The 15,453-nt window shown below is 46.1% G+C and overlaps 1 protein-coding gene across 2 annotated transcripts in view; it reads left to right on the top strand.

The window, feature by feature from the left end:
• AHRR (aryl-hydrocarbon receptor repressor) overlaps positions 1–15,453 on the top strand; it is an 80,347-nt gene that overhangs the window by 50,250 nt on the left and 14,644 nt on the right. Inside the window, exon 6 of one of the 2 annotated variants that reach the window (XM_044917021.1) lies at positions 12,103–12,192. The exons of the other annotated variant lie outside the window; for it this stretch is intronic. Coding sequence (XP_044772956.1) covers positions 12,103–12,192 — 90 coding nt within the window. The remainder of the gene's footprint in view (positions 1–12,102; positions 12,193–15,453) is intronic. 2 annotated transcript variants of the gene reach the window in all.

The raw sequence follows: 15,453 nt of genomic DNA, 5'->3' as shown, positions 1-15,453 counted from the left end.
GCGGCACGGGCCGTGGACCCCGCGACCCTCGAGGGTCCCCCTTGCCTTGGTTTCTCTTGTGGAGCAGCCTGCGGCACTAGCGGCTATGCCTCCTGTCACCAGGCTCCTGCTTGCTCTTTGGTCTTTCTGCTCTGAGAAATCTGCCTTTGATTATCTTCTGTTGTACCTGCTGGACCCAGTCTTCTGAAGCCCCTTTCAGTTTCTTTCAGGGGTTCAACAGAGGCCTCAGGCCAGGAAGGCAAGCCCCCTAGTACAGCCCCTCTACCTCATCTCCGTGGCCCGCTGCCAGCCTGACGATGTGCATGGGGCATCCCAGGCTGACCCGAGCGCACTGCCCACCAGCTCTGCCACTTCTCAGTCTTGTCTTGCCCTGGCCCAAGAGGTTGTGCCTTCTGCCCATCCAGTGGCCTCCCTGTGGGGTCAGAAGTGCACGGCTCCTGGCCCCATCTCTGCAGATGGATCAGGTGTCTGGGACCTGACCAGGCTTGACCTCTTTCTGGCTTTTAGATCATTAGGACTCTCTACCATGAACACACCACTGTCTATTAGCCCTCTGACCATCTACATGAACCCCAACCTTCCACTGTGAATCCCTGACCATCTACCATGAACCCTAGACTATCCACCATGAACCCCCAGCTGTCTGCCATGAGCCCCCAGTCATCCACCATGAACCCTCCACCATCCACCTTGAACTTCTGACCATCCCCATGAGCCCCTAACCATCCTTAGGCACTGAGTTGAGCTCACGAGGTTGCCCTCACTGCTTAGTGATCAGTGTGTTCACTCTGGCCCTGCTCTGTTGGGGGTCTCTTAGGCTTAAACATGTGTTGCAGGCTCTGTCTTCACTGAGAAGGTACCCAGCAGGTGATTTCAGCACAAGGTGGGGGTCCTGGGCCAGCCCCCCGTAGGGTAGCCCCGTGGAAGGAGCACAACAGTGCTGGGCCACATGTTGTAACTCTTGTTCACTTCACCATTTGAATGTTTTCATCTGTGAACACTGGGAAATTGCAAACCAGAGTCATCATGTGAAGTTTTAATTACTATGAGAAGAGCCAGCATTTGAGAGAACCTCTGGGTCAGCTCTGGGTCATCCTTGGTTCACAGGGGAGCAGCTGAACTCTGGGAGCCTGAGAACCTGCCTATCACCTGGGCTCTAGAGCACCTGATGGGACCCCCCACCCTTGATTTGTTCTGTCTTGGAGTGTGCCACCCCAGGGGTGTTGGGGATTGCCCACCAGCACCCCAGGCTCACACCCTATCTCCTCCTTAGGAGGAGGTGGCCAACACCCTCCCAGGTCTACAGGGTTGGCCCTGGCGGCCCTCGTTCCTGATGGTGGTTTTCTGCCAGGGAGGATATCCCCAAGCCACCCCAGCCCCCAGCACCAACCCCTCCTTCCTGCTGCTCCAAAGTGGTGGGGGGTGGGGGACAAAGCAGGCTCGGGCTCTCCTGGGTGTAGAGCTGCCCACGTGTGGAGGAAAGATCAGGACTTGTCCAGAGGCAGGCTCTAACCCAGAAGGTCTGGAGTGACCCTCAGTATCCAGGCTGAGGCTGGTGGTCCAGGATGTGCTCAGAAAGCAAGGTCAGAGATTTTGGGGGTCAGCAGGGTGCAACCCTCCAACCGTCAGGATCCCCATCAGGATGGGCCTGCTTCCTCTAGATGGACCCTCAGACTCATCAACAGCATTTACTTATTGATTGTCCCTAACTGGGCTGGCTTTTCATGAACTAAACTTCACACTAAGATATTTGTACTCAGGAAGTAGATCCCAGGTTTAAAATATAGGCTTTGTTCTCACTTTGGGAAATGATTTCAACATTTCTGGTATCAAAATCACATGTCCGGCACAAAATCTTGCATTCTAGTTATAATTGTGATTATTATTAGTAGTAGTAGTAGCCAATATTGATTCTTTGCTCACTCTATGCTGGGCAGGGCCCATTTAACCCTCATAGTTGGTCACTGCAGTCATTCTCATTTTTCAGAAGAGGAGACTGAGGCCCACCAGAGAGGTTACTTCACTTGCCCAAGGCCACAGAGCTGAAAAGGCGGCACATGGTTGAAGTGTCTTTGAAATAGCAGCACTGTACCAGGGAAGGGAAGTAGATGTTTGACAAGACAGCCTGCACCCAGTTCTGGGCTCCGCTCCCGCTGGGCACGGGGAGGCTGGGAGGGCCCCAGAGCAGTTGTTCCTGCTGATGGCCCAGGAACCCACCCACCCTGTCCTGGCACCTCCCCTCCCCTGGTGTCTGCCTCAGGGCAGTGGCTCCCATGGCAAAGAAGGCCCAGGGAGCCCAGGGGCAGTGGATTAACCAGAGTGGGGGCCCAGGCTAGAGCGAGGGGGGCTGAGGGTCCACACCTGCCTCCATCTCTGTGGTCCTGCCATGGGCAGCCAACTGCATCTTTCAAGAACTGTTTTCAAGTGCCGTTGCGGCTTCATGGCAGAAATTCAAGGCTGAGTTTACTGTTTGTGGGCTCTATAAACAGCCAGTCATTCCGCTCCCTGAGCAGGAACGTGCCTCGCACGCACACAGGCCCCATGGAGAGGCCGCGAGTGATCTGGCTCCAGCAAGGCCCGGCAGCTGCCCGGTGCCCGCTCGCTCGCGTGACTAGCGGGCTTGGCCTTGTGTTGTTGCTCTGTAACCGCGGCGACGGCTCTCAGGGGAGTATGCCGCTCCCCTCGTCCCTTTATTCCAGGGAGGAGCAATGAGGGGCCCTTTATAATTTTCGTTTCTCTGCTGTGACCTTGACAAAATGATCTTTGAAGTACTTGCTGGCTATTTTTTCTGCCACGGGACTGGACGAGGTCAGGATATTCAAAGGTTTGCCAAAGGAAGTCCTGGGTTTTCCACACGTTTGCCTTTATCCCCACAGGGGGGCTGCATGTGGTGGGCCAGCAGGGTGGGAGGCACCGTCACCACAGACCCTCACCTGCTATGACCCCGCTGCCTCCCTGAGTGGCAGGTGCACGTTTCGTGACTTTCAGTAACTGAACAGAGATGCGATTTTTTTTTTCCCCCGTAAAAAAAGTTCAGTTCTTCGTTTGGGACCAAATCCTTTTTTCCACTTGGAAAAGTGACCTCATTTTCCATGTACCATGTTTAAAAAAACACAAAACTCTTGTAGGATTAAAAAGAGACTGGGAGAAAACAAACGTTGGCGATGCATATTTGAAAGACGGTCCCACATGTGTAAAAGTATTTGGCGTGATGATTCTGGACCAGAATGTCAGTCTGATATTAAATCCATATGACTCGGCAAATAGCGTTTTATGGTCTTTTTCCTTTTCTTTTTTTTTTAAATTTCTGCCTTGTAAGTTAAAATTAAGGTTGTTTTTGGTTGTGACTAATCTCATAAAATCTTTTTTAAGAAGGCATTTTATATACTCCAGCCTCGAGCTGTCCTTTGGTCTCTGACCTGTTACTAGCAGGGCATCATCATGTGCGGCAGCCTCTGCACTGGGAAAAGCCGTTCTGGGAGCTGGCGGAGCGGCGGGTGCCCCGCTTCCTCTCTGGCTGCTGGTAGGGGGGCTGAGGACCACAGCCCCCCCGCCTGCCATAGTCACCATCGCCAGCACCGTGTGGCAGTTGGTCTGACTGCCCACCCTTTGAGCATGTCACCTGACCTCGAGGCCTGCTGGTGACCTTGGCTCACCTTGTAGTGGTGGCAGCAAATAGTTGCTCTGATGGTCTAATAGCAGAACTGATGCCCTTCTTCTCACAACCCCTCAGTGGACGCCAGTATGTCCCCACCTACCTCCGTCCCAAGTCCCAGGGTGGGGCTGCACCAGCAACCGTGGCTGGGGGCTCCCGTCCTGAAGTGTGAGCCGCTGTGGTGACAGTGCCCTGGTTTGTCCCAGTGTCCCTGTCACTGTGTAGGAAGTGGGTGGTACCAGCCTGTTCTCCCTGCTGCTGCCCCGAAGCCCAGCATTCCCCACAGACACCAGTCCCCAGGGCCTCAATACCAGCTGCCTTGCTGAGCACGGGGCAGGAGGGAGGCCGGATCACACCCAGGCAGAAAGCAGCTCCAGCACTTTCGAGGTGAAGCGCTTGAAGCTGGCACGGGGACGGTGGGGGCCAGGTGCCCTCTTTCCTCTTAGCAAGGCCCCCACCCCTGCAGGGCGGCAGCATGTCTAAATGTCATCACATGCTTCTCCATCCCTTTTATCTCAGGCAGGGAAAGCAGGGCTTTTGATAAATGACATAAACAAATCTCAAATGTTTATAGGTGGCCCCGCCAAATACTACGTGTCTGAGAACAGAGGCACCGGGGTGTGGGGGGAGGATTTAGGTATATTTACCAACTCTCATATAGGCCCCTAGGATGAGATCCAGGCAAATGGGCAAATATTGGACTTCCCATTCACCACTCAAAGGTATTAGGACAGTGGGGCCAGACAGTTTTCTCTGGAGCTGCCCAGGTATTAAAATGACAATGCAGTTTATTTGACTCCTGGAGACGTTTTGCCAGACACCTATGTTGTCTGAGGTCAATTTCCTGTTCTTTAGAAGTTACACTGGGATTCGGGGGTGGGGGGCTTTGCAAGGAGATGGACGATTTAAATCTGTGGCCACAGCTGGAGTGCTGTGTGAGGCTGGGGTTTCTTGCCCAGAAAACTCAGCACAAACTCTGAGTCCTGTCATGAAGTCATTGCCCTAATGTTTGCACCTCTGCATCAGAAAATTGCCCCAAACTTTGAAACTTTCAAGTCACGGAGGAGCCAAGCCACTCTAGGATTATCAGAAAGGGTATTTTGCATCAGAAATCTTATCCTGACTGCCTGTGAATACCTAGCTTCTCAAGTGCTTTTTGGACTGGTTTTGAATCTTACTTCTTCCCTCTTGAATAAGAAGACCTTTGGCGAGTGTTTATTTTACATTTTCATGAGTGCTGTGACTTTGCCTCTTTGAATCACACTTCAGTGGCTGAGTGAGCGGCTTTGCAGCAGGCTCTGCATGAAGTTGGAAGGTTTTATCCTTTGCCCGGAGGGTTTTCCCGGGAACTTTGTGTGGTGTAGTACCATCTTTGAGAAGAACACACCAGCAGCTCTGATCAGCAGGGGCATGTTTCCCACACCTCTAGCCCCAACACAGAAACCACACATCTGAAACAACAGTTATATTGTACCTTGAAAGCAAGAAGGCAGAAAATCTACAACAAAGTTATCTGAAAGCAAAGTAGGGAGCAAACAAAAAAGACAAGGCGTCACCCAGAAGAAGACACGTTCGCCATGGACAGGTTCTCTGTGGCTCTGTGAGACAGAGGCCCGACCACAGCACCACGGAGTCTGGCAGCTCAGGACCTGTAGGGTTCATGATGCTGGGGGTCTCTGGCCCCTTCCTCAGCCGGCTGCATCCTTCTGCTGTCCAACTGGCTACATTCATGCAGGAGCAGGGAGACTCCCCAGAACCCAGCTTCTGCCCTGTAGCATCTGGGAGGGAGCCATGTGTGGGTACGTGTGATGTTACCCTGAACAAAGTCACGTCACACTGGTGAGCAAGAGCAGAGCTAGGGGTGGGGGGTGTCTGCTCCACTTGTTTCTACAAGTAAATTTTAGGAAACCTCTAAGGAACAGAAAATACCAAGTTCCCCAAGCCACTGCAGAGCACAGAATGGGAGGAGAGGGTAGGCAGCCAATTCTGCAAGGTCAGGAAACCCTGCACTGAAGCCTGATGAAGGGTGCAAAGGAGAAATCAGCTGGTCTGCTCGTGACACTAGATGAAAGAACTCTAAGTAAAGCAACAGTGAATTGACTACGTGTCATAAAAGAATGAGCCATGGTGGCCATGGGAATAAGGTAATGCTCCACATCAACTCAGTAACCTGAAGGGGAAAAAAATCACCTTGTGGGTGCTTCTCCAGCCCTGATCAGACAGACGAACAAAAAAAGCAGTAATAACAAAGGGTTGACAGAGCATAATTTATTGAAAAGCCCATCTTTGGGATGCCCAAGTGGCTCAGTCGGTTAAGCAGCTGCCTTTGCATCGGGTCATGATCCCAGGGTCCTGGGATCAAGCCCCACATCGGGCTCCCTGCTCCGCGAGGAGTCTGCTTCTCCCTCTCCTCTGCTGTGCTCTCTCGAATTCCCTCCCTCCACACTTTTCCTGTGTTTTGTAGCTCTTAGTGCATGTTTACCTCCTGTATTTAGCATCAACTTGCTCACTCCATAAACAGTGGGGCGCAGACAGGACTTCAGTCTGCTGATGGATTCACCTGGGCAGAATGGGCATCTGCACGATGCTGAATCACCCCTAGGAACAAAGGATGTCTTTCCATTTGTTCAAATATAATTTTGTGTCTTGAGATGTTTTAAAATTTTCTTCCCATAGGTTTTACACATTTCTTGTTAAGTTTATTTATAAAGTACTTGGATCTTTTTTGCGATGTTTGTAAATGAGGTTTTATCTATCATCACACTCTCTAATTTGGTCATTTTTCTAATATAAAGTATATAATATGAAGTATATAAAGATTATTGAATACATGTATTTAATTTTATATCCTGCCTCCTTACTGAATTCTTTTTTTTTTTTGAGTTATTTTATCATTGGCTTTCTAAAGCTTTCCAGAAAAATAGCGATATCCTCTGCAAACAGAGACCATTTTACTTTTCTCAGTTCTTATGCCTCCTGTTGGTTTCTCTTGTCTCACTGCAACAGCTCCATCCGATGGTAGTCACGGTAGGACAGGAGTCAGCCTACATTTTCTTTAAAAGGCCAGATGGTAAATATTTTTAGCTTTGTGGGCCATACGTCGCAGCTACTCAGCTCTGCTGTTGCAGGGCAAGAGTGGCCACAAACAGTAAGTAATGATTGGGTGTGGCTGTGTTCCAGTAAAATTTTATTTACAAAATCAAGTGGCAAGCCATATTTGGGGCCATGGTTTGCACACGCTGGAATGGGAGACCATGGGTATCTTTGCCTTGCTTCCTGATCTTACTGGAAACACATAAAATATTTCCCCACTAAGTAAGTTGGTGCCCTAGGAATCACACACACATACACACACACACACACACTATCAAGTTAATGTACCTATAATTCCCGTTTTCTTAAGAGTTTTTATAAAGAATAAGTGTTGAATTTTGTGGAAAGCTTTTTTGCCATCTTTGGAGATAATTATAAGACTTCTCCCCTTAGATCTATAAATGTGGTGTATTATGATAACGGATTTCCTAATATTGAGTCAACCTTGTATTCCTGGAATAAATCTACTTGGTCATGTGTATCATATTTCCTTAATGTGAAATTGGAGTCTGTTTGCTAATATTTGCACATTCTCATTAATAATGAGAAGTCTGTAATTTTATTTTTATTATACTTTCCTTATCAGAGTTAAGTGTCAATGTTATAGTTCTAATAATTAGAAAATTTCCCTCATTTTCTATGCTCTGGGATAGTTTATGGGGCATTGATGTGATCTGATCTTTAACACTTGGTGGAATTACATTTTAAAGCCATCTAGACCTGGTACATTTTTGTGGGCTGGTTCCTTGGAACTCCTGTTTCTTCTATAGAAATCAGTTATTCAGGGTTTCTGTCTCTAATGGGTCCATTCTGGTAAATCATATTTTCCTAGTAAACCATACACTTATTTAGGTTTTCAAATTTATTTGTATAGAGGTCTTTCCCCTACTTTCATTTAATTTGTTCCCCTCTGCCACCGCCAGGGAACTGCTTTCTGGCATTTATCCCATCGATTCGCTTGGCCTGCTCTTGGGCTCCATATAAATAGATGCAGGCCCCACGATCAGTAGGGTGCTCTTTTTCTCTGTGTGATAGTTCCCACATTAGGGTTATTCTGCAGTACATTCTCTAGTTGATAGATACTGGGTTATTTCCAGAGTTTGACTATTTTGAATAAGGCCACTACGAACATTCTGGTTCGGGTGTTTTTGTGAACATACCCGTTTCACTTGGGTAAGTACTCAGAGTGGAATTTCTGGTCATAGGAGAGATGCACGTTCATGTTTATGAGGAATCACAAAATAGTTTCCCAAAACATAATTGCCGCATTTTCTGTTCTTACTGGTGATGCTTCATATCCTCACCAACACTTAGTGTTGTCTGTTTTCTTGACTGTAACCATCCCAGTGTGTACGAAATGGTATCTGAATGGGATTTTCATTTGCATTTCCCTGATGACTAGTGATATTGACAAATTTTTATCTGTAGACAGGCCATTCTTCCATCTCCTTAGTAAAGTATCTCTTCAAGACTTTGGCCAATTTTAAAAATTGGGTTGTTCATCTTTTTACTATTGATTTATAGACATTCTTTATATATTCTGGATAAAGTCCTTTGTCTATATACTGTGAATATTGTTTTCTCAGTCTGTGGCATGTCTTTTTCCATTTTTAAATATTGTGTTTTAATAAAGCCCAATTTATCAAGTTTTTCCATGAAGGGCTAGTGTTTTTGTGTCCTATCCAAATCTGCCTATCCCCAACTTAGGAAGACATTTTGTTTTCTTCTAGAAACCTTATGATTATGGGGTTTTATCTCTAGGCCTAAGCTATGAATTAAGTTTTGTGGAATTAGATAGGAGTCAGTGTTCATTTTTTCCACATAAACAACCAGCTGTCCCAGACACATTAATGCCATGTTGACCTGGTTACCACAGCTTTACACTAAGTCATGAAGTCAGCGTAAGTTCTGAAATTTTGTTCTTCTTTAACATGGTTGCTTTAATAAATTGGGCCCTTTGCACATACAAACTTTAGAATCAGCTTGACAATTTCTGCTAAGAGAAGAAACCCTCCTGAGATTGGGATTGGGATTGGGATGACATCACATCCACAGACTGATTTAGGGAACTGGACTCTCTACCTACATGGAGTCTTTCAATCCAAGAACATTGCATATCTCTCGGATTATTTGGGTCCTGCATATCTTTTATTAGATTTATTCCTAGGCATGTTATGTTTTTTGATCTGCGACTGGAGTTTTCTTTGTGGGAAGGTTTTGATTACAAATTCAATTTCTTTGGGGGTGCCTGGGTGGCTCATCGGTTAAGCGTCTGACGTCGGCTCTGGTCATGATCCCAGGATCCTGAAGCCCTGCCATCAGACTCCCCGCTCAGCAGGGAGTCTGCTTCTCCCTCTCCTCTGCCCCTCCCCCTGCTCAAGCTCTTCTCTCTTTCTCTCTCAAATAAGTAAATAAAATCTTTAAAAAAAAACAAATTTAATTTGTTTAACAGATATTGGGCTATTCAGATTTTCTAGTTGCTCCTTTTTTTTGAGAGAGAGAGAGAGAGAGAGCACACATGGTGGGGGGGCAAAGGGAGAGAGAGAAAGAGAGAGAATCTTAAGCAGGCTCCATGCCCAGTGCGGAGCCCCATGCAGGGCTTGAGCTCATGACCCTGAGATCATGACCTGAGCCAAAATCAAGAGTTGGGTGTTTAACTGACTGAGCCACCCAGGTGCCCCTTCTATTGTTCTTATATCAGTTTTGTTAGTGTGTTTCAGGGAATTTGTCCATTTCATTTAAATTGCTTAATTTATTGAAATTCATTCTTAATATTTTCTTACTACCCTTTTAATGTCTATAAGATCTGTAATGATTTTAAATCTCTTGTGTCAGTAATTTGTATTTTTCTTGATCAAAATTGCTAGGGGTTTATCAGTTTATTAATCTTTTCGAAGAACCAAATTGACTTTGTTGATGATGTTTATTATTTTACAGTTTTAAACAATATCATTGATTTTTTTCACTTTTGTTTTTATTTTTTTTCTTCCACTTACATTGGATTTAATCGGCTCTTTCCCCCTAGTTTCATAAGGAGAAACTGCACACTTTCTTCCTTTCATAGCTCACTGGAACTTAGTACTGTCTTTTCTGCTAATAAGGACTTAGAAGTTACCAGTTCCCTGTGTTCTCATCATGACAAGGGCATAGATTTGTGTAGTTTCACGCATTCATGTTGTTTTACATCATTTAGAAGTGAGGGTATTTGGGTTTAAGTGGCTGCCATTTTCCTAGAATGCCTAGAAATCTTCAATATCAGTAATTTAAAAGCTCTTAGAAATTGATATTTATAAAACCCTAACAGAAAAATTAGCACATGATATGCACGGGCAGTTTACCAAAGAAGAACTACAGGTTAACAGTGAATGTATGAGAGCTCATTAATATCAATCCCATTAATAGTCAAAGAAATAAAAATTATAATAATGGTAAAAAATTTATCACTTAAAAAATGGCAAAAATTTAAAAAGAAAGGAAGAAAGAAGAAAGAAAGAAAGAAAGAAAGAAAGAAAGAAAGAAAGAAAGAAAGAAAGAAAGAAAGAAAGAAAAAGAAAGAAAAGAAAGAAAGAAAAAGAAAAAGCGAAAGGAAAGGAAAGGAAGAAAGAGTATCCCACATGGTCAATAATTAAGGGAAATAAGTATTGTGATACATTGCTAATAACCACAAACTATAGAAGTTAATTTAAAGTCTCTAAATGTCTGTATTTTAAAGACACAAATTGAAATATTTATGAATTCCATTGTCCGGGTGCCTCCCTCACCTCCAGCTTCTGCACTGACCAAGTAGAGTTACAACCTCCTGCCCCATGGAGGTGATGCGGAATTGAATGAGCTACTTCATGTAGGGCACTTGACACTCATGAGGACCTACACAGCATGAACTGTCACTTTCTTTATCATAATGATGATGATGGTGGGAAGGAGGAAGAAGATAATAGATGGGTAGATAGATAGATGGAAGAAATGCTCATTGATCATGCAATCCAGTGGCTGTGCTCCCCTATGCACCGTCACTACTGGTGATTCTGGGAAGCCATTGCGGGATGGGGCTGAAAAGCTTGCTTTTCAAATAAAGACTTGAAATCGGGCACAACACAGTCACGTGCCCTAATTTTCTACACACACACACACACACACCCCAAAATTATGGATACAACTGAGATTTACTAATTATAAAAATATGAATAACATACACTAGCAAATGGATGCACTGATAGAAAATATTTTAAGAAGCTATAATTGATATAAGAAAAAAATTAAAAACCTGGATATGCTAACAACCATTACATAAATTGATATGGTGCTAAAATCTGCCCCTTTTCACTTGCCCTCTCCCCAAAATGTGTCCAAGCTGGATGCTCTTGGAAGTGAAACCAAACTTTCAAAGAGCAGATTATCCTTGCCTTAAAAAAAGTGGGTTCAGGAAATGGGAAAGAGGGAGAGGGGTCTGACTCATTTCTGGTGATCTTGACACCAAAATAAGGAGAGATGCTCATAGACTAGCTGTTCCTTAAATATAGATGAATATCTCCTAAGTGAAATGAGTCAATCCCAAGAACATATTTAAAACTATGATAAGGCGGGGCGCCTGGTTGGCTCAGTCATTAAGCATCTGCCTTGGGCTCAGGTCATGATCCCAGGGTCCTGGGATCGAGCCCCGCATCGGGCTCCCTGCTCCGCGGGGGGCCTGCTTCTCCCTCTCCCTCTCCCGCTGCTTGTGTTCCCTCTTGCTGTGTCTCTCTCTGTCAAATAAATAAATAAAATCTTTGAAAAGTAAAAAATAAAAAAATAAAAAATAAATAAAATTATGATAAGGCTTACCCCATAATACACAAGAACGATTCATCATCAGAAATCTATCACCAAATTTGCCACATTAATAAACAAAAGAAATTTTATGTGATTATTTCAGTAGATGTAGGAATAGCACTTGATGGAGTTCAATATTTCTTCATGATAAAAACTCTTAGGAAAACCAGAACATAGGCTGGAAGACAGTACGTGAACAGAGAAAGTCCACGTAGGTGAAGTAAGGTTCCTGTTATGTCTCAGATACTGGTGGAGTCTCATCTTGTCATGAAGATATTTATATTTTGTAAACCACGAGTTTTATAATCACTAGAAAAAGAAGAACACAGTCTTGAGGCTTATAAATGATGACCAAGTTCCCCTGTCATCTGCTAACTTGGGACCTGTTGCAAAACTGTCATAAATAAATTAAAAGTGGGTGTTTCTGAAGTTTATGAATACAGACTACAAAACAAGAGTGCAGCAAAAACAATGCTTGCACTTTCTCATTGTGAGGATTTTGATACATTTATGCAGGAGCCAATTTGAGTTCTTGTCTCTTCTAGTCTCTCGATGGCTTTGCCCTGGTCGTGAGTGCAGAAGGCATGATATTTTATGCTTCAGCAACAATCGTGGACTATCTGGGCTTCCACCAGGTAAACACAGCTCTTCGACCTGCTATGCAGTGGGTTCCACTGTCTTGCACGTGCTTACTGTCTTCCAGCCTTAAACATCTGCAAAATCGGGCTTTTCTTATCACAGAGCTTTTCTCAGGTAAGGATTTTCACACCCCAGCTTTGTCTAGGGTTCCAGGTCGTACAAGAGATGTGACAGTGTCCAGGGTGTCACAAGTGTACGGGGCAGTGAATTTTGCTGGCTGTGCCCCCACCACACATCTCACATTCAGGTGAGGAGCTGGTGAGCACCAGGGCGCCTCTCCTTGCTGCAGCATCACTGTCTGGAACCTCAGATCTGGGGCACATTCAGGAAATAGCGTGTTCTGGAAATGCCCTTCTTGATTCACAGATAATTCATTTGGTCCATTACCCCAGGCCTGCCCAGACTGGATGATTCCAGACATTGGGGCAGGGCTCTGGGGTTGAGACCCATCAAACACTGGGATCCTCCCCCAAGAAAAGGTGCAATAAAACCCCCCACCCATGGCCCAGGGAGGGCAAAGGAAACTTCTCTGCCTGGCCTCTGTTCCCAGAGGGAATGAAGAGAAATCCAAAGCTTGAGCTGGAAGTCCAAATCCAAATTCACACTCTTGCAAAGTGCAGGCCCCCTAGTCCAGAGCTAGTGGTGGACAGGCGAGATCTCGGGGCCTCAGGGAAACACAAATGTGACCCTTCAGCAGCAAGGCCACAGCCATCCTCATAAAGATATCCCCTCTGAAGAGGGGTTCAGCATGCAAAATTATGAACACACTCCATTCAACATACAAATAGCCGGATTAGAGAGAGAACAAAATACAACTTTGAAAAATGAGGCACACAGTGTGTGTGTCAGTCAGCGTCCTGTTTGGAGGCAGAAATTGTGAAGTGATTTGAGTGGCTTAATATAAAGAATGGATGCAAGTTTAGTATAAAGATCATCAACTAGTAACACAGGAGCACAGAGGGTGGAGCCCTCAGGAGGTCGGGCGCTCCAGCAAGGAGCACTTTCTGGAGACACCCTTACTGGTGAGGGTGAAGCCACAGCCCCTGGGTGATGGAGAGGTCAGTGAGGTGCCCCAGGCCAGGGCTAGCCAGCAGGAAACTGCCCACTGGGATGCTGGCTAGACTCTCGAGGAGGCTACCCATGGCAGGGAGTCCTGGGCTGGGTGTGGCCGGCACTCGAGGGGCCCGACCTCCCTCCTACAGTGCCGGGAGTACCTTTGCCAGCAGAGGGGAAATGTGTGCAGGATCCGGGATCAGAGCCAAGTGATGAATGAAGCTTAGAGGCAGTACATGGAGTTAATAACAAAAATCTCACTGGATGGGTGGAAGACCCAGGGCGTGCCCAAAAGCAAAGGGTGGTGGAAGCCAAGATCAGAGAATGTGGGTCCCTGACACATGTGAAAATTCAAGTCGGCCTGAGGCCCCTGAAGCTGATTGGAGCATTTGATCTAATTTCCATGAAAACTGTCACTTGGACTCATTTCCAAAACTGAAGTGGCTGTCATTGTACAGATGATTCTGAGAAGCAATTCCTCTTACACCCACCTCTACATTTGCTTTCCTACCACCTGAACCCAGGACCAAATGGCTGACACACCCTGTCCTGACCAGGCCTCTTCCCTGCCACTGGCTCTTCCACAGTACAGCCTGTGGCGATAGCCGACCACGTGGCCTGGGTCGGCCCCTGCAGCACATGGAGGTGTGGCCCCGGCAAGGACCCCACAGATATGGCCAGCGTGTGGCGAGTAGATGAAGTGTGGTGGGCGTGACCTCCAAGAGGCACTCCTGGGGCTGCCCTGTCAGGCCAGGGGGTAGAGCCTCAGCTCTGCTCTCTCTGAGCCTCCTTTTCCTCCTCCACATACAGAGCACTGGGCAGAGCATTAGCCACCTGGTGACAGTCAGGGGGAAGCATCCGCACCACCAGCCCTGCTGCAGGGGAGGCTGCCCGTTGGCTGCTCGTGGCAGTGGGTGACGATAAGGCTCCCATCACTGTGTCCTTGTGTCCATCTCCACCTCCTGAAGACATGTGGGGCAGGTGTCAGGAGATCTGAAGTGGTGGGGAATGCATCACCCACCCCAGACAGATGAGCTCCTGGAGTGGCGGACTGAGGCCCTTCCTCCCCACTTTAGCCTTCTGCACGTGCTCTCAGGGTTGCCAAGCTCTCTGGCCATAGGGCCCCCTCGTGTGACACAGAGCTCAGGAGCCCCCTGATAGCTGGTGCCAGGCTGTGGACATGATATGATTCCAGCCCCCAAATGAGGGAGCCTTTTTTTTTTTTTTTTTTGTCTTTTTGATTGCATGTGCAGGGTCAAATCTAGGAAAACATGGTCTGGTCCGCGTTTTCCATGGTCAGAATTCCCTTCAGCTCCTATCACTGTCTGCTGAATTGCCCTGTGAATTCTCCAGACACATCCAGAGCTGCCTGCCTTCAGCCAGAATCTGGGGGTGGCTTTGGTAATAAATGCAAGTGTCCTGAGGAGGAGCTTTGGTCCCAGGTCTAAACTTACTCCCTGGATTCTCTATTTTCTTGGAGCTTGGTTATTTTCCACCAAGTGTTAGACGTAAAATAAAGTTTTGCCTTTTATTATGAGGAAATGGTTTCCAAATGCCATTAAATCAGGCATTGCCTCGATGCAAAATATTTCGGGAAAATATTAGAACAGCTTTGTGCTGTTGTGAGCTTCTTGTGCAAAATACTTAACAAAAGTCGGGAACTGATTATTTTAGTATGTTCAGGTTCAGGAGTCTTTGTGATGAACAAGTAGGTTTTAGATGCATATTTTAGTTGCCATCTACATTTATTAATTCAAGAGGTGGTCCATTCCCTCAAAGACCGGCAGTTGGGGGCAAACTGTCCCCATGTGAACCAGGGTGAGGGCACTGGAGCAGTCAAGAGTCCCACAGGCTAGGTAACAGATGGGTACACAATTTGCACAAAAAGTAAAGATGACAACTGCTGGAATGAGGTTTGTAAAAGTTAGTAATAATTTTATTCTTAACTCCGTAAATGATGGTTTAGAACTAAAATAAAGGCTGGCTTTACTTGATCAAAGCTGTGTTTGTTTTTCCACTATTTGTTTTTTGCCCCACTATTTGAACAATTACTATATTACTCTCTCCACTCCTTGTCACATTTCCCCACCATTTATTTTTCTTGACCTTGCTTTGTAGGGAGCAGACTCTGGGAGATTAAGGGAGACTAAGGGCAGTCAGTCATGCCACACTAATTATTATACCTTTATTCCCCCAACCTAAAA

This window comes from Neomonachus schauinslandi, chromosome 7 (genome assembly GCF_002201575.2).
Source record: "Neomonachus schauinslandi chromosome 7, ASM220157v2, whole genome shotgun sequence".
NCBI lineage: Eukaryota > Metazoa > Chordata > Mammalia > Carnivora > Phocidae > Neomonachus > Neomonachus schauinslandi.
Note: the sequence above shows the minus strand (reverse complement) of the source record. Positions and strands in the feature narration are given on the sequence as shown.